Genomic DNA, 20233 nt, shown 5'->3' on the forward strand with positions numbered 1-20233 from the left:
ACTACTAGCGTTGATGATGATGAGATTATTGAGGACGTTGTCGAGTTATTGTGAGTTGTTGTAGAGGAGGGGGAGGAGGAAGGTGAACATGGAAGATAATAGCATTTACTATTATTGTGTGTGCTTCTGCCAACTGCTGCTAGTTAATGTTAATATAGACCTACTGTCTTGTCTTCTATTGTACGTGTTCTGGCGGTCGGGCCCGCACGCTCGGCTCTGCGCTGTGCCAATTATGCCTCCTCTGTTGTGTTCTGGCCGCTCCGCTCCAGTGTGCCTGCATTGTTGTTTACATATATTATATGTTTTCATAATCGGCGAATTTACCTAGATACACTGTGTGTAGCCTATGCCTTTTGTTAAGATATGATCTTAATGGGTTTCTGTGCCATATTGGGATGGCCACTGTGTGCACGGCTGTGCACCATGTTGTTTAGCCGCTCCGTATTTGATATGTTCTTTTTCGTGGCCGCACGCCCTCCCTGCATAGCCCACAAAACCTCACAAAAACTATGCCTAAACCTAACCCTAACCTTAGTTTTAACTGGTCACGTAGGTTGGACTAACGGGATGTCTGACTTATGTCCCCACAAAAACTATGCCTAATGTAGCAAAATATGCCTAAAGTTGCAAAATTATGCCTGATGTGAAAAATGTAGTGTAGAGGGGTGGGATTCGATCCCATGATATTGTGACTGGAAGTCTAACACTGGGCTTTACTTGATGGCAGAATGGGGTTTTAGTAGTGATTTGAACGTCATGTTTCACAGCCTGGTGTGCTCGGCCTCCTGCACTCACTGATTGGACGGGTGGGAGAACCAATCAAATTAATATAATGTATACATATTATGTCCCATGATCCTGCCTGACTCTCTCTCTCTCTGTTCCATCCAGGGTCCTATATGCTGGTGAACTCCTCCCAGCATGCCGCCGGGCAACGCGCCCAGCTGCTGCTCCAGACGCTGAGTGAAAACGACACCCACTGCGTCCAGTTCAGCTACTTCCTGTACAGCCGTGACGGTCACAGTCCGGGGGCCCTGCGGGCGTACGTGCGAGTCAACGGGGGCCCGCTGGGCAGCCCCGTGTGGAACACGTCCGGTTCCCATGGCAAACAGTGGCACCAGGTGGAGCTGGCTGTCAGCACCTTCTGGCCTAACGAGTACCAGGTGAGAAATGTCTTCACTACATGTACATAATGAGTACCAGGTGAGACATGTCTCCATCCTTCACTACATGGACATAATGAGTAGCAGGTGAGATATGTGTCCATTCTTCACTATAATGAGTAGCAGGTGAGATATGTGTCCATTCTTCACTATAATGAGTAGCAGGTGAGATATGTGTCCATTCTTCACTATAATGAGTAGCAGGTGAGATATGTGTCCATTCTTCACTGTAATGAGTAGCAGGTAAGATATGTGTCCATTCTTCACTATAATGAGTAGCAGGTGAGATATGTGTCCATTCTTCACTATAATGAGTAGCAGGTGAGATATGTGTCCATTCTTCACTATAATGAGTAGCAGGTGAGATATGTGTCCATTCTTCACTATAATGAGTAGCAGGTGAGATATGTGTCCATTCTTCACTATAATGAGTAGCAGGTGAGATATGTGTCCATTCTTCACTATAATGAGTAGCAGGTGAGATATGTGTCCATTCTTCACTGTAATGAGTACCAGGTGAGATATGTGTCCATTCTTCACTATAATGAGTACCAGGTGAGATATGTCTTCACTACATGTACATAATGAGTACCAGGTGAGACATGTATACATTCCAGCTCATTTAGCGTAGACTCATCCAGTGTTGTCCAGTGTGAGGATCGAGGCGACTGTGGCTCAGGAGGTAGAGCAAGGTCGTCCAATGATCCAAGGGTCGGCGGTTCGAATCCCGGCTCCTCCTGTCTACATGTCGAAGTGTCCTTTTTTTTAATGTTTTTTTCTTGTGGCTTTCGCCTTTATTTTATATTTTTTTGGAGGGACAGACAGTAGGCTGACAGGAAATGGGGAGAGAGATGGGGGGAAGACATGCAGTAAAGGCCGTCGGGATCGGGAGTCGAACCCGCGGCACACTGCCAGACTGGATTACCAGCCAAGATGCCTGGACCACTGAGCCATGGCCCAGGTCGAAGTGTCCTTGGGCAAGACACTGAACTGAATGTGTGTGTGAATGGGTGAATGTAATGCACAATCTATGTAAAGTGCCTTGGATAAAGGCGCTATATAAATGCACCATTTACCATTTATAGTGCAAATGGGCCATGAACTAAAATCGTTTCACATTGCAGCAATCACCAGGCACATACTGTAGTAAAAGTTCAAACCTCCTGTATAGTGATCCCCAAGTACCAGTATTCAAACAGAGGCATACATGTCATAGTTTAATTAAGGATCACTTTAACCAGTGTGGACATTTACTAGGTTTTTTTGGACATTGCTCACTTTGCACCTATTCTACCCCTCTTTTGTGATCACCCTGAGTGCACAAGTTGTGCATGTGCATTCGCACATGTGCACAACTGACCAGCATTAAGTACAATTTTTCCCCAATCAGCCCTGTGGCTAATTGGTTAAATGTAGGCCTGTACGGCCCTCATTATCATTAAGGAGGATACAAATACTGTACATGTGAGTTGTTGAGTTTACTAGAATAAGAGTTAAACTAAAGATTGGATGAGGGAATGGGTTTGATTAAGTAAGAGAGCTGAACATAATATAAGCCATTAGGAAATCATTTTTCACTTTCAAATCATATCGTCCAGCACTATCTGCATCACTGCCCACTTTGACCCACAGTGCCTGGTAGCCTCTGTGGGTGCTGTGGCACATGTATGGGCGCATGCTGTAGGTCTGCTAAATCCACCAGCACTTAGACACAAGAGATCCCTGTCCATAAATCCAATTTATATTTTCTGCTAACTCTGCAGAGCTGTCAGAAAGCAATTAAGTTGAGTAGTGTGCATTTTATCGAGAACTGTCAATCCCTCTGACTTAATTAACTTCCATTCGGTTCCACGAGATCTGACCTTCGCTGTGTAAATAGTAGTCACTCTTTGTACAAACATGGACTCAAGGTAGGGTGACACTGTCCAACCAACAGAGTGCAATCTGACAGTGAGGGATATTTAAAGTTGACACGAATATGCACGCACGCACGCACCTCTCTCTCTCTTTGTGTGTACATGTCGGGTGGATGGGGGCACAGTGCCCAAATCTATAGGCTTAAATTGCTAATGTCAGAGGTCCCTCTATATAGAGCTACTGTATTGCAGTTTAATCTACCTGCCTCCTTTTTCCTTGCACTTTAATTCCCCTATTTACTATTTTACTCCTTCCACCTTGCAGCCACCTTTACCTACAGTAGCTAATCTCTTAGCAGTAATCGGAAAACAACAATAAACAGCAACCTGATAAATGAGAGGAGACTGTGTCTTATGCCAATGCCACTCCCAGGAGCACAAAGGACACAGGAGGGCAGAGGAGGTTCTTCCAGCACATTGAACAAGATAAAGAGAGAGAGATAGAGGGAGAGAGAGAGAGAGAGAGTCTTGAGTCTCTTTAGCCAGTATTTCTATTTTTTATAAAATACATACATCACTTTGTTCCTGGTAAAAGACGATCCATGATCCCCACGGGTCAACGTCCATACTATGCGGACCCTGACCGTCGGGAATAGCGGCTTGACGATACAGTAGGTCCATATAGACCCCTACGGGTCTATTTGGTTCCATCGGCAACGCAGATGGTCAGAATTATGGGTGGACCCAGCGGCATCCAACCGAACATAAACCGCTGATTAAATACCAGTAAGACGCCCTGAGGGTGAGATGCGACCTCGCCCTAAAGGGCGAGATGCACGCATTCGCCTGGGTGACGGCAGACTGCACTGGCGCTTTGGCATGATTATCAGCTCCACATATGGAAATCCATGTGTTGTACCAACTTGGTTCATTTGCAAGTGTGACCACACTGGTTATCATGAGACTGTCACAGTATGGCCATATATTGACATTCCCATATATGGGCTTAATATTGATGACAAACCAAGGATCTCCATATATGGGCATAACGGGGTTCATGGCCAGGGTTCATGACCATAGCGTGTCTTGAGGGTTTGATGATGCCAGACTGACATATGATGGACTGGCAACCATATATGGAGATCTACTGAAAGGGTCTCCATGATGTCACGAAATGTCACGAGACGCGATACCATATATGAGAGGAGATAGGAGATGTGGGTGACTAACTAACTAATGGACGGGAGATCAGATTCATAGTAAACGTGACCTTCGGTCGCAGTAAATAATAAATATAAATCCTCCATTGTAGACCACGATCATGTCTCAATCAAAAGAGCATTGCATGTACGACGGTGTTGTGCAAAAGTGCAGATCTACAAGTTATTGCCACTTCACGATGCGACAACGCGTTCATTTGTAGATTTGTTTTTTGGTGCATGGCAGTAAGGTTATGCCAAAGCACAACCCACTCCCAATTTGACTAGCCCTAACCCTGGTGATTTTGTGCATTTTTTCGGGATTGTATCACTGTCATGTCAAAATTCAAATATTACTCGCTGTCAACATTTTTATTGGTATTTTTATGTGAATTATAACAAATCTAATCACAGAATGATCTGTGATTAGATTAATTTATGTATTAGTGGTGATGTGTTTGATAAGCAATTATATTTCACAGCTCAGTCACCTGTCAGAGGGTTTTAACATTTGAGTTCAATCATGGAGGAGGGCGGATTGGAGGCTTGAAGGCTTGGAGCTGTAGGAAACATTTAATTAGAGATCACTTGATACTGTATCTAGATAATAGAGATCTGTGGTGTCTCTCTCGCTCTCCCCCCTCCTCTCTCTCTATCTCTCTCTCTCTCTCTCTCTCTCTCTCTCTGGTAGTGCCGTCTGTGATAGCTGGGGGACCTTGTTATCAAATATTAAAGATGTTATCTGGGCCCACCAAGATCTTCCCCCATTGTTTTCTTTCCAACAGCGTCTCGAAGGCCACTTCCATCTTTCCCTCTACCTCACATTTGTACCATGTTTACTGTCCTCTACTTTCACATGCCTTATCACTTATCCATATCCTCTACAGTATTTTTCACCTTGCCGACACCTCTTTTGAAGGAAGGTGGTAAACATGAGCCTGTCAACTATTTTTATAAAACGTGTTACAGCCAGAAAGTCTGCAGCCATGATGTAGAACCAGTCAAATCCAATATCTCAGCCCCCGTTTGACAGTAATTTATTCAACCAAGCCCTTGCCTCCACGTTCACGTCTTGGCTGCAGTGTTAAGATCATTCCTCCTTTTCTTTGAGAAAAGCAGCAACTTATAGAGTGTGATCGATCAAAGGAAATCAAAATATGCATCAGGATAGTTAGTTACTTTTCTTTAGCATTGTCTGATAATCCATGTTATTTTTCCCAGCATGCCTCACTGTGACTTCTCTGGTTATAACAAAGGGGTTTTACGATGTAGAGGATGACAGGAGCGTCCTCTCATGCCCTCACACTCAGAACAACTGTCCTCTTAGCATTTATTCTATGTGAACTTTTATCTGTGGCCGTTGGAGGAACTATCCCTCCTCCCCTCTGTGTCGTAACAGGCATTACTGTTTAATAATGTCCCCGTGTGACCAGAATGTTTTACAGGGACAAATAAATTGTCTCTGGATTTGTATACATAGCAATTCCTTCTAATAGTCTTAACATACCCGTGTAATTTAAAAGGCTCTCGTAATGGCCATTTTATTTGGGCTGTAAATCACTGGCTGCCAGATTAGTTTTTCCATTCCAGTGTGTTCTTCTTCTGAAAGTGACTTAACCAGTCATTAGAATAAACTATTGGCATATGGAATGTTCCGCTGGGAAAGTGCATTCAATAAAAGTCTGAGGAGGAAGGTTGTTTATTAAAACGAATGCTCCAAAAGTCTCCTTCTTAATAACCCGATGTCCTAATGGCTCAAACAATTAAAGATTAGTCTGCAATCAATCCCTCATTGAGTGTTTTAGCTTGGCAGAGAATAATTGCCCCTTCAATTAGACTTCCAAGGTATTTTGTGTTATTGTCTCTGTCTTTCTGTCTTCCATTAAGTCCAGCTCAAAGCCTGAGCTTTGAATTAAACATGGTGCTAATGACGTGGCAGTGGCCACTGTGCTAACATTATGACTGCATGTGTTTAATCAGGGTGACACTTTTTAAATTACACACGGAGGGAGCGAAGGTAGAGACAAAAGAAGAGAGAGAGAGAAGAGAAAGAAAGAAAATGAAATAATCAGAGTGTGAAAGAGTAAGAGAGAAAGATAGAAATGAAAGGGGAGGATGCTGCACAGGGTTTAGGGAAGTCAACCATGTGGAAAATAAAGGAGGCTTAGAAAATTACAAAACGATGGAAACAGCAAATGCTAATCCTTATGAAACGCTGCCGTGCCTCCTTTAGGTTCCAGTGTCGTCCAGGAAAAGAAACAGCAGATTAGCTGTGGTGCCCAGAGAAATAGACAACAGCCTGGTCACCCAGCTCCTGGTGTCCTTCACCTCTCCAGTCACCCCCCCCTCTCTAAGCTCCCCTTCTTTCTACCCTACATACCTGTCTGCCTCTCGTTTTTGACATTTTATTTTGCTGAACCTAATCTCTTCACATCCCGTCCAGGTGTGTGTGTAAGACATTTGCCCTAAGGTCACGTATGGCTCGGGGCTTCGTCACGGCATTTGTTGCTGTAATGAGAGCTCTCCCTCCCAGGTCTCTGGAGGATCACTATCTGTTCTGCTGACGGTGGAAAGCTGGAATTTGGGGCAGAGGTCCCAGAAGATGCTGTTGTGCTCGTGTGATTTGGTGTGTAAACCGCTGCACATTCTGGTCTGGGGGAGATAATCTGTGTATCATCGCCACATGGTGCGGAAACACAAATTGGCCACAAGGTATTAGAAGAACACATTTATGACTGAGTAAAGACAATAAGCCCCCCAATCTGTATGACCTCAACGTCCTTGAGCTAAATCATATCACCTATGACTGTGTATCATCATCATCACCATCACCACCATCTCCACCACCACCACTAATATATAAATATAACACAATCCAAATCCATTACACGCATTACATATCATTTTACAATCAGAGTAAATTACAAAATAACTTAACATAACATAAGTCAAATCAAAATGTATTTGCAACTGCTCAGAATGTCAGACATGCGCACGGATTTAAGTTAAGCTAAGTTAAGTCATAGAAAACAACATGAAAGCTTGATGATGGATTATAGCTGTTATCCACATTTAGGTCAAAAGATTATGAGAAACAATCATTTAAAGCTGCCTTCCATCAAATGTGTGGATGGAAGGCGGCACTCGTTTTTTGGGAAAACAAACATCACCCCGGTGTCTGATAACCGTCTCACCATTACTGCGGCCAGTGATTTAATATTGATTAGGTTTGGCGGCAGAACATGGGTCCTAGGCTTGGGCGATATGCCAAAAAAAATCTGCCATCATCTGACCCAAAACGCCTTGTCCAAACGCCCTCTGCGCCGATTGCGCCTTTTGACGCCTTTTTTTAATATCAATTGATTACGGTTCACAACTGTGTCCTGTAGGCACTCATAACACTACAGTAGCGGGGCGAAAATAAAAAAACCGGAAAATGAAAATTCCGCTGTCTCAAGCTATCTATGGGGATTCAGTTTTTAGAATCTTCATATCTCAGATTCCTCTTTTTGGCTCAAAACAAGCTAGATTTGCGGTTCATTTCTCTAAACGATATGATCCTCGGGAAACAAAATGTATGTGTCTTTTGGGTGAATTAAATGACAATCGAAGCACCAGTTACATAGCGATAATTGACTCTCGGCTTCCGAATGAAACAGCTTTCAAACTAAATTCTCGCCCTACTAAATACATGGGCAGCGGTCCTGGAGTACCTTTTTCAGACACCGGGGTGTTGGCGATCAATGAGTTAATCTACAGTACATTCGGGTCTAGTGACTTCTGACTAGAGCCGACCAATACATTGGTCTCACCGATGTAGCGTAATTTTTGGCGCCGATGCTCGACATCGGACATTATTTCACAGATGTGGCGGATGTTTTTTTTATCATCATTAATGTACCCTATACACTTGTCTTTTAGAACGTAGGAACTGCCATTATACTAACTACCCAGTAAAGGTAGCCTATAACACAAGTGAACTCCTTCAAATCAAACAGTGGATAAACGAGACAGCAGCATTTTGAATAGATTAATAAACACAAGTGAACTGCTTAGCAGCGATGCATTGTCAGCACATGTGCAAATCAATTGTTCCTGTTTTAAACATTGATTGATCCAACTGGGAAGTTTTCACCTGTTAGAATCGTGACAGAATCACGACAGTTTGACATTGTTCAAGCCGTTTTTGGTGTGCAACAGAGAGGAAACTCACTCGTTATGTTAATTGTGTTCAGGTGCTGTGCTTCTGTGAGCGCTGAGCGACCGGTCCGCATATCCCCGCCAGGCCAGGTTGTACTGTATACCCAGGCCTGTGGAATTCATAGGCAGTCATAGTAGCCAATTTGAATGGAATCTACTCAAACTGACTGATACTGATACAGAACCATATATTGCTGTCGGGGGTGAAACCTTGTACAGTATGTCCATTAAAAATATATAATAATTAAAAATAAATAAAATAGTTAAAATAGCCTATCTACAAGCTCACAATGCATCATATCTCAACATGTTGGGAGCTTGTAGATCTGCTATTTTTACTCTTATAGTGTGACACTCTTCTATGATGAAGTAGTGCATTCATTTATGAAAAAACTAAGTTGAAATATGAAGATACAAGGTTTCTGAGATAGATATATACAGTAAACGATTTAATCATTCGCATTTCTTTTATCCATTTATGCTTATTTCTATTTATTAGCTTGCTTTTTGTTTAAATGTTATAACCTTTAATACAAATCTTTTTCTAATTGATTTGGAAACATAAACATTTCTTACAATATATTGGTCCAAAATATCGGCATCGGTGGTCTAGGTCTAGGACCCTCCAACATCGGTGGTCTAGGACCCTCCAACATCGGTGGTCTAGGACCCTCCAACATCGGAATCTGTCATTGGTCGGGCTCTACTTCTGACCATGTTTGTGTGTATAATAATGAGATACGAAACAGCAGTGTGCATTCTCATGTGACTATTATACTGGGGCCGTATGTAAAAATAACATGATACCCTGCCCCAATACTGTTGGGACATACCATTCCAGTTCCACTCCCTACATGTATAACAGCCGGCACGCGATGCATTGAACACACAGCTGCGAGTTTGCTGGCATTTTGTGCACACTTTATTCCGTTGTATTGGGCTGCATTTGAAGAGTTGGATTTTCAATAAAGCCGAGTATTAAAAATCGCAAAATAAAAAGTAATATAAATAAAAGAAAATCGCCTAATAACAATATTTAGCAATTGGACTCATCCAATCCACGGTTGCCAATATATTCATCCCATCGCCCAACCCTCACCTTATCGTTCCACAACGGGACAATATGGTATGGAGAATATCCCATGACCTCTGTGCCAGCTGTATCCTCTGTTATGGCTCCAGCCTGCGTCCAGAATGCTGAATGAGGGTCCATGCCTCAGACAACATATCAGCCCTCCTGATAAAGTCATTATTTTCTCACGGCTGCCGGGGATCAAAACAAGACATTATCCATCTCTCTGTTCCTCTGCCTCCGCCTACCTAACTTTTTGTTTTTCCCTCCAGATAGTCCTGTTTTGTAATTAATGTTTCTGTCACTGAAAGTGCAATAGAATCTGCTCTGCCTCTTGGCGGTTCCATTTGAATATTGCAGTTTAGTGTTTGTCTCAGTTTGAAGCGCTGTGAGGCCAGATGTGGTGGTGTCCTTCAGCTCGTGTTTTCCGTGACTCTATATTTTATTGATTTATTCATAATACTTTGCTTAGTTTATTAACTGCACACAGTGAATAAGTTATACAGTTGAAACAAATACATGGGATCACTGTTTCTCATTTGAACAACAACTAAGCAAGGAAGACGTAAATACAAATATTTAGAAAGACAATGATGAAAATGGTTGGGCTGGAAATTGGTTATGCTCGTCTAATTATTTATGTTTTTAATGCGACCGACTAATTCCCACTCTCACAGGTCCTGATTGAGGCGGCTGTTTCCAGGGAGCGGCGAGGCTACATGGCCATAGACGACATCATGCTGCTCAACTACCCCTGCTGTAAGTGTCACTTCACACACCGTTTGAAGGACAAGGAACTATTACAAGAGGCTGACTAGGCCTAGAAGAGTTGGGCCAACGAGGAGGAAATGAATGGCAGGTTGACCTTCATGTCTGCCCTGAGGTGTCTCACAGCAACGGGGCTCTTCATTTTACTCCACAATGTTTACATTCTCTGAGTTCAGTGAATGCTGAGGGTTTTACTGTCCTGGGTCCAATATCAGTGAGACAGTGGTGCATTCCTTCATGAGAATGAAGAGCAGGTGATGGAGAACAGTCAGAGAACATTCTCTGAAGAAAAATGAACTTTTAAGAAGTCACTTTCTTATTCTTGAGCTCTGCTCTCGCTTTTTTAGATTTTGTACCCCTGTTTAGCTCAGGGTTGTTTTGCCATCGCAGATTGTGAAGCTTTGTGGCTTCATGAGGCGAGTCAGTGGTAGGGTTTCTGTTGAAGAGAAGGTTTTCTTCTTTCCCGTTGGTGTAAACTTCAAGAACTGGTGCTCAGTATGATACCCCCACCTCCCCCCACAAGGAGCTCTAAGAGCTTATAACTCTTAGAAGCAGTTGCTGCTCTGCTTTGAGGTGACTCATATAACTGACACAAGCTTGAAGGGTATTGCTCCCACTGTCCTCCACACAGGGAGTTAGCACATCACCTTATTAATATTTACATATTCCCACTGTCAGCAGAGGGTTTTGGACATGTTGTGGATGAATGGAGCCTTTCTTGGCGTCGGATAACAAGAGGATACCACCGGCGATGTGGTTAGAGGAACGCCGACAGGGATAATTGCCTCTCCTGTATGTGCAGACCACCCAGCTACCCCCCCCATCTCTCCCAGACAAGGGCAGATGGCATCTTCCACATCCTCCCACCATGACCATTAAATAATTAAGACTCTCATCAGGACCTGGGCACGATGTCGGATGCGTGGTACACGGCCAGCCCCGCATCGCTTGGCAAGCAGCGGGCACGTATAGGGGAGGAGGGAGGGAGGAAACTGCAGGGAGGACGATTCAAAGGAATGAAAGAGATTACAAAAGAACAGCAGACAGAAAGAGAAACATGCACATTTCTCCTCCTCCATCTGAATCGGGGCTAAAACACCACAGTACGTTTGACATTTCTGTTCTCCTCTGCCGAGACTTTCAACTCTGAAACTCAGTGGAATGAAATATTTATCAGCCTAAAGAGTCCCGGGGATAAGATTTGACACATTTAGCTGTGTAACACTGCAGATGTTGCCAACTGTAGGGTCTGGTTCACACTCCTTTCTGTGTTTGTTTGTGCTGCCTTGTCGTTAGGCATGAATTATTAATTAACCTTCAGGGGGGAAGGAGTCACTGGAAGGAAACATGGACACCTGTGGCGTATGGATGTAAAACACACACACACACACACACACACACACACACACACACACACACACACACACACACACACACACACACACACACACACACAGTTTACAGGAGACCTCAAACATCTGCTTCTCCCTGATGCTTAAATCTTGTTACCACGGTGACATGCCTCCCTGTCAATCATCTGGACTGACAGGTTGTGTTTTCAGAGATGTCAGGCTGAGCTGTGTGTCAACCTGCAGGACTGTGACTCTCACTGTGATGTTATTCATCATGGTTTAATTACCATGTCTTCAGTTCAATTGAAGACGCACACACGCACGCATGCACACAGTAACTATAACAAAAGTATAGCTCAGTTCAGAGTCAGACGGGTCTGCTTTTTTAATCTGAGTTTTGTCTTTGACTTTGATGGAACCTTGTCCTCCTTCACACCTGTGGCCTCTGTAGGTGTGCAATAGTTTTGTTTGTTTAAGGTCTCTATTTTCGTTCGAAGTCCCTAAATCCACTATTTGGAGATGTAGCATTGGGGAAGGGGTGTTCCCCTGCAAAAGTTGCTATTTTTGACACCAGCCTAAAGCCCTAAAACACCTTCGCTACTCATTACATTAACCGTTTCCACACTTCATAGGGAATCCAATCGACGGATGCATTGGACATGTGTACACGTCCTAGCGCATCTTCAATGATACGAGGCGAGAGAAGAATATTCTGAATTTTTTACTTTTTTTATTTTTCAGTCGGAAAAGTCAGTTGGTCAGAGTAAAAGCGGCCATGTCTTTCCGGCACCGCAGAGCTTCTATTTTGAAGGAATCCCGGCACTGATTGTGTTAAGCATAAGTGTGGGCGTTACAATAATAATAATAATAATAATAATAATAAAACTTTATTTGTATAGCACCTTTCATGACATGAAATGCAGCTCAAAGTGCTTTACAGAGCAATGAAGAGAGAAAAAAAAAAGAAAAGAAAAGCAAGGCATAAACATTAAAAAACAAGAGCAGTAATGTGAGGACATGAATAACAAAAGAAATTTAAAAAACAAATCAATTAAAAGCAAGGGTGTAGAAGTGGGTCTTGAGCTGTGCTTTAAAAATGTCTACAGAGGCTGCCTGTCGAAGGTACAGTGGGAGTTTGTTCCACGCCGTCGGCCTGTAGAAGCAAAAAGCTGCTTCCCCGTATTTTTTAGTTGCCATTTTTTTTAGGCAAAGCGAGCAGGCCAGCAGTGGAAGACCTTAGGGGGCGGTTTGGGACATATTTAGGCAGGCAGTCATGTAGGTAGGAGGGTGCGAGACCATTGAGAGATTTATAAACAAGTATAATAATTTTAAAATCAAACCTAAAAACATGAAACCAATCCAAAACCAATCTCCGTGCCAGATTCCATTGCCTTTAAGAGAAGACTGCGCAACTCATTATCCATTATCCCCAGGCCAGTGTAATCTTGACTCTCACCCCAACACAGCCAAGGCCACACCTCCAGGCGCAAATAACGGTGTCTGCGTAATGGATATCGGGTAACGCAACAATCTACCACTTAGGGACAGTGCAAGCATGCCCTACCTGTAATTTGCAGGCAGCGGCGGACTTGCAGGCAGCGTCGCGGGTAAGCGCAACTGGCGAAAATAGAGCCCGAAATTGTTATATTCAATGAATACTTTTGCTGTCAAATAGGAAACAAATGAGTTGTGGAAATGTACACTTTCGTTGCTAAAGTGTTTACAGTAATACTGTATGCATATGCGATGAAAAATAGTGTTGCAATCTGACTGAATTATTCATATGTGATGTATATGGAAAGTTAATCAAATCAACATAATTGCCACTGTATTAACTATATTGATGATCAATCAGGCTAATGCATTTTCATAATATGTGGAGACTAAAGTGGAGCAGAAATGTATGATTACATCCAGCAGTTGTCCTCTGGCGTAGGCTTGCTGGGTTGCTTATGTGTTGTGGTTATTAATGTATTATGGAATTATTTGTATGTGTCTCTCTCTTTCTTGCTGTCTCTAGATAAGGCTCCTCACTTCTCCAGGCTGGGAGATGAAGAGGTTAACTCAGGGCAGAATGCCACCTTCCAGTGTGTGGCTGCTGGCCGTGCTGCCGAGGCTGACAAGTTTCTGCTGGAGGTCAGTGGTGCAAAGATTAAAACTGTTCATTTGTATAGCGTCCTTCTCCAACGTGCTTCACAATGTCCATTACATTTACCCATTCACACATGGATTGCAGAGGTAACCATGTAAGGTCCCAGTGTCCCGGCTCAAGGGGAGCCGGGGGTCAAACCTTACGTTTCCCAAACGGCCGCTCTACCAACTGCCACCCTTTTTACCTCCCTCCGTATACACCTCTACACGGTCAAATCCTCAGTGTTCATTTATTTCTGTTCCGTTTGTAATTTGTACTTCGAGCAATTTTTGGGTGTTTCAAGTTCAACCATACTGACATATCTAAGGTTTCATTGCTAGGGGGTTAAATTAGTTTGCGATGGTTTTTGAAAGTCTTATGCCCATACCTAACACCATGGCAAAATTCAAAAGAAGTGTTAACAAGTGCATAATTGTTATGATTGTTTTACATACAGTATTAAATCCCATTTTATAGGCATTTTAGCTCCAGGCAGCCATTGTGGACGCTAGCTTGAAAACAATGCCTTTCTAGTTGTTTGTTTTTCCAAAAATTTTAGTATGTTATTTAGCACACCCAATAGTAACAAAATCCATTGAAAAAAGAAAAAATGCCATCTTGAAAACGATGCCTTTCTAGTTTTCGTTTTTCCTAAAATGTTAGTATGAAAATAAAAAATAAAGATAAAAAAATCTATTTTATCATTGGTTTTGAACCATACCTAAATATAATAATATTTGAGTCCAACTCGTTTGCACAGCTTTTTGATAACCTCTACCCATACTTACGTATACCACGCCACATTTTTTAAACTAGTCACCAAAAGCCAAATCTTTAAGTTCCAACCCAGCTATTTTAGGTGCATTGAACAATGAACTGTAAGTAAAGGTCTAATTAGCTTACATTGAGAGCATTTCTTTGCACCTCTTCATGAAATGGTGTGTGTTTACTTCAGCGGTGGTTTTCTTAAATGAACGTTCTCTGTCTTTGCACTTGCAGGCGTCGGAGAAGGTGTCGGTGTTTAAATATAGCATTCCAGACAGTGTTTTAAAGCTAAAAGCAAGCTGAAGGCCACAGAGGCCTGGGAGCTTCTTCATCCCCAGTGCCTTTGATTGATTATTAGATTAGATCATAGAGCTCTTCTCTCTCTTTAATGGCTCTTGCATCTTTTCAACTTGAGCCTCTGTTTTAGATATACTGTATCTCATTTCATCTGAATGATATATATATTCCTCAGCAAGGTCTCTCTACGATGTCTCTCTCTCCCCGGTGGAAACGGTGCTCTGTAGACATATTTTATTTTCTCACAGCCCTGATGAAAGATTGAAGTTCAGGGTCTTCTTTTCTGGTTCCGTTCTGGTGCTGCGATTATAGAGTAGCTGCACGTTCAAGGCTCACATGCACTCTGACCACCTACAGTACGTGATAATTACGCTATAGGCCCTGGGGCCGGTTTCCTGTATTGTATGAAACCAGGATGATGTGTGACTCACATAATGGATGGCGTACCTTATTACGCCCTACCATGAAACCCTCAGGAATGTTGGCGTCAGAGGGAGGTTGATGTGAAACCGTTGGTTTGGTCACGCCACAGTGACAAAGACAGATGCCTCTGGTAATTAGCTGTCATAGCCATGCAGGTGTCTTATACAACAAGGTCTGCCTGTGCCGTGACTTGCCTCTCATCTTTCTCCATGTTGCTATATGTCCTGTGCCCGTGTCCCACATTTAAGAGACAGTCAGGGCCGCTCTCGCCGATAAAGCTGCCTCGGCTGCCGTTATTTGTTGTGATCTTTTTGTGTTCATGTCCGCAGTGCCAGCTGCAGTCCAATCTCAGCACATGGGCTCCTGCCAAGTAAACAGATCGTTTTGTATTTGCCTCGCCAATTAGCTGGAGCCAGATTGTGTGAACACCTCACGCTATCCATGCTTATTTAATTTACCCTTGATTTCTGCCATCTCTGTTTTCGTTTGCAATTGGAATCTGGTATAAATGGAGACAGCCTATGAGAGACGCATCGCAGGCCAAGCCCTGGAGATGATTGAGGGTTCGTGTGTTTTTGTGCAGCCGTGTGATTGTCATCTTCACCCTAATCAGTGTCTGCAGAGTTTGTTTACGAGGGCTTGCAGTGAGGTTCATATGGTCTGTGGCTTTATAAGCCTGCACCCCCCAAAAATAAACTAAAAACTAAACAAAATAAAGATCAACAGAGACAGGCTAGCGTAAGACACAGAGTCCACCAGAGAAAGGAATGCATTGGCAGCTTTTTTCACACACAAAAGTATTGACCTGAACACAAGACACATTCTCTAAGTTCAAGGTTTTGCTGTTTAGACTGTAGAGGTGAAGGATGCTTCTGCTTGTAATGGTGTAAAACAATGTGAGGAATGCCTCTAAGCTTTTCAACAGCACTATGAATCCATACAGCATTGCCTTGAGTTTTCCATTCTCTCTCTCTCTCTCTCTCTCTCTCTCTCTTTCTCTCTCTCTCTCTCTCTCTGCCTCTGTCATCCCTACTTTTTCCTGGAGATATACTGTGCTCTGAGGTGTCAGCTACATTTTCCGTTTCATTTTCTTCTTTTGTTCTGTAACTTCGGGTTACTTCAGTAACCTCAGTTGTATAAGTGACTCGAAGAAGAGAGTCATATGGGGTCCAGCCACTAGGTGGCGCAGACGCACAGAGCTTACCGTGCACTTGCGAGCAAATTTTCCATTGGGTCGTGTAGCTGTCGCTCCGGCGAGAACACTGACCTCACCCCTCTGGTATAAAACAAAAGTAGTCTAAGTGACTCTCTTCTTCGAGTCACGAAGAGAGTCATATGGGGAACCATAAAATTCCTGTATGACCACCTAGGCTGATAGGACCGACCCAAGGTCCACCTTTTCCAGATACACACACGTACCCGTCCAAGGAGAGGTACTCGCGCACCCTCCCAAAAGGGAGACAAGTAAAGGAGCTGACCAAGCCCCTGGCTTGGCAGCTAACGGGAACCCTAACTAAGGAGCTGACATCACTCATGTGCTCCCTGAAAGTAATATGGACAGTTTTAATTCCTCCCACTGCTGTTGTACTCTACTGGCTCACCTGCCAGTGAGGAGCATAGACATATATACATAGACGCCCCTTCCGGCTCTGAGGCGTGTGTCAAAATTGAAGGCACTATTTTCCCGACATTCCTTGCGAAAAATAGCGGAAGCAAAGCGGAAGCTTGTCAAGCTTCCGCGTGCGTAACATAAGTCCCGGAATAGACGCGCTGTGATTGGCCAGTAGTCACTTGAGTGACAGCGAGAGACATGGAGGAGTCAAATGAGTTACGTCACTTGGGAAGCGACGCAGTCGCCTTCAGCAAATGCCTTCAGCACTTCTAAATAAGAAAGCTGCGGAGAACTGTTGCTTTGTGTTCACTCTTTAATGTTTTCTGTTAGTAATCTAATCCCCCCTGGCTCTGATGTTGTATTGTTAATAACTTTGTTGTTTGTGTTTGTTTGTTTGTCTTGTTTTGTAATGTATATTGTCATGACTGTTATAAAGATTTGTTAAAAAAAAAAAAAAAGTCTTCAGCACTGCACTTCCGCCTTCATTGGGATACACGTCGCTCCAATGAACTGCAGCGGCAAATGAGGCGTCTATGTATATATGTCTATGGTGAGGAGCCCCAACTGGGAGGATGTAGCAGCACATCACCCTACTCCTACTTGTCAATATTCCCGCCTCTAGGAGTACGTGCAGCAACACATATCAACCTTCCTGCCCGGTTTCCCTTCCCTGAACATTGCCAATTATGTTGATGCTCAGCCAAGCAGGATACGTCACAGTGGACTTGAACCCCGGCCTAGATCAAGGCTATTCAACTAAATTATTCAGGGGGCCACATTGTCAGAAACCCAAGGGGCCGGGGGCCTCCCCTCTGGAGTGTCTCATTTCTATCCAAAAACCCTTGATGAAATATGATTACTGTGATTATGGTAAGCTCACATTTCATATCACGTACACCATAATTCACAAGCCCCCCCCCCTCCAGTAATGTCATGTCATGTCATGTATCCCCCCTCATAATCACTACAACCTTAATGAGATTTCATTTGTTTGTATTAAAGTATGGCTGATTGTAATCTTGGGTGATTAAATGGGGGAGTGATGGTCCTGCTATTCTAATTAAATGGCACACGCTTGAACAGTCATCCTTTTTAATCAGTCAAATAAGAAGCAGTGCACATAGTGATAATTGAAATGCATTATGTTGTGACATTGTTAGCTGGTTGACTTTGCTCTGCTCTGGGGAATAGATTGGTACCACTGTGTGTGTGTGTGTGTGTGTGTGTGTGCGTTTGTGCGTGTGCGTGCGCGCGTGCGTGCGTGCTGGTTCTCTGACCCGTCTTGTCCTGTCTCCAGCGTCACACTGGGGACGTAGAATCCACAGCGTCGATCAAACACCTGAGTCACCGGCGCTTTGTGGCGTCCTTCCAGCTGGACGGCGTGCAGCGGGCAGATCAGGACCTCTACCGCTGTGTCACCCAGTCCTCCAGGGGCTCCGGGGTCTCCAACTTTGCTGAGCTCATCGTCAAAGGTTAGAAAACTGATAACAAAAGAATCTCTGTCAACATGAGCCAAACACTCTCTCTTTCTCTCATCCTCATCTTCCTCCTGTGCCATTGTATTGCTTCCTCTCTCCGTCTTTCCATTTATCATTTTATTTCCTGTCTGTTTTCCGTCATGTCAATCTCCTGTCCTTATCTCTCACAGCAACAACAAATTTTGTTTGATAACAGGTTTTCTATTCCCCTTAGACGGAGCATGATTTAATGTGGAATTTGGAATGAAACAAACACAGATTTGTGTGAAATGTAGACAGTGGTCCAGAGCATGTTCTTCAGTGTGCTGCACGCTGTTGTACAGAAAAGAACAAAAGAGGTGACTCAGTGTTCGCTCTAAACTCTTCCAGCGTTCTCCTCCAGATGTGAGAGGGATCCATGTGTGAGTGGCAGGTGGCTGCCACCAACAGCTCCATGCAATACTTCTTCTGATAAACTGGAGTTTGTCACACTGACTGTCAAGGCACGCTTGTTGTTAGACGTTGACTGGCTTGACTCTGGAGTCCTGCATCCCTCCTTCATATCACCATGATGAGCCCCGTCCCATTGCTCCACTCACTCTAACCTTGCAGAGTGACGGTTGCGGCTGTGATAGCTTTGCCGTGACACAGATAAGGAATGTATAGCGGTGCTCTGAGGAAGAGAAATGAAGATGAAGAATCCCTTTCTCCTCAACCTCTGTGTTCTTTCAGGATATTACTTCTTCAAACAGATTATGAGAGAGAGAGAGAGAGAGAGGGAGAGAGAGAGAGAGAGATCTGAGGCACCAACTTAATCCCATGGATAGATGTGGCAGCATGGCTTAGGTAGTCTAGTGATACAGAGAGTTTGGTGTGTGTGACAGAGGCACAGAGCAGTCTTCTGCCAGATTGTTGCTAAACCCTCAGTACAGCAGCAGACAGTAAATGCATTGATAGATGGCTGTGAAATCCCTCATAAGGAGCTCAGAAATAGAGAGCATCACCACTTTCAGTGAACACATACAGTATTATGCTATTTATTTGGCTCTTGTTTTCCTCGCTTCGGTTTCAGGAAAATATTGTTTATTTTTAGTGGCGCGGGATCCGCTTGTGTAAACTAGAGGCAGTTTTCTATAAAATGACTCCGCTCAGCCATCTGCTGCTCTGTAATCTGTTTTATACAATGCAAAGCAGAATCCTTAACAAGACTTTCATAAATCTCTCCCCTACTGCCCCACTAACGAGAGGCTAATCATCCTTTTAATTAGCTGGATCAACTAAATTTGAATACGGTTGGTCCTCAGTCAGACTCAACTCTCACTCCAGATGAATAACATATCTGTGAGGTATTTTGCCAGCTTTTATAAGCCTATTTTGAAGGATTTTTATTTATTTATTCTGGGGATTTACTACTGTAGCTCGTAAAATATTAATCTGAGAGTCTAGACATAATTAATATATTGCATGGGGTTCTTGGTTTCACAAAACCTCTGTGTACAGAAATATAGTAAGAGAATACCATGCAATACATCCAGTACAATCCAGTTTAATCCACTTGTCAGACGGTGTAACATTTAGTAACCAGCGCTGACTGTAGTTAAGAGCCTGGTCAGTGTTCAGTGCGTGCGTGCGTGCATGGTGTGCGTGCGTGTAGCTCTCTCCCAAAAATGAAACTGAAATGATAGGCAGGCCTAATATTATTAATGCATTTTGGCTATGCATTGCATTCACAATAAAATGTTATCATGTAGCTCTACAACAGAGGCACAGATATATATATATATATATTTTTTGAGTGGTGTAAACCACTCCTACGACTGGCTTTGTTAGTTTACGTGTCTGTCTGTCTGTCTGTTCGTACCAAAAAATGAGCATGGTACGTCAGACATTACGTCAGACCACAGCTGATCAGGCTATATAAGACCTTACACCACTCAG

The 20233-nt window shown here is 43.4% G+C and overlaps 1 protein-coding gene across 5 annotated transcripts in view; it reads left to right on the forward strand.

The window, feature by feature from the left end:
* Positions 1-20233, forward strand: part of LOC306924497 (receptor-type tyrosine-protein phosphatase U) — a 207357-nt gene that overhangs the window by 110120 nt on the left and 77004 nt on the right. For all 5 annotated transcript variants that reach the window (XM_079503017.1, XM_079503018.1, XM_079503019.1 and 2 more), the window contains exons 3-6: positions 892-1163; positions 10168-10249; positions 13631-13746; positions 18136-18310. In XM_079503017.1, the coding sequence (XP_079359143.1) occupies positions 892-1163; positions 10168-10249; positions 13631-13746; positions 18136-18310 (645 nt within the window). The remainder of the gene's footprint in view (positions 1-891; positions 1164-10167; positions 10250-13630; positions 13747-18135; positions 18311-20233) is intronic.

Source organism: Electrona antarctica (genome assembly GCF_951216825.1).
Source record: "Electrona antarctica genome assembly, chromosome: 6".
In the NCBI taxonomy this organism is placed as follows: Eukaryota; Metazoa; Chordata; class Actinopteri; order Myctophiformes; family Myctophidae; genus Electrona; species Electrona antarctica.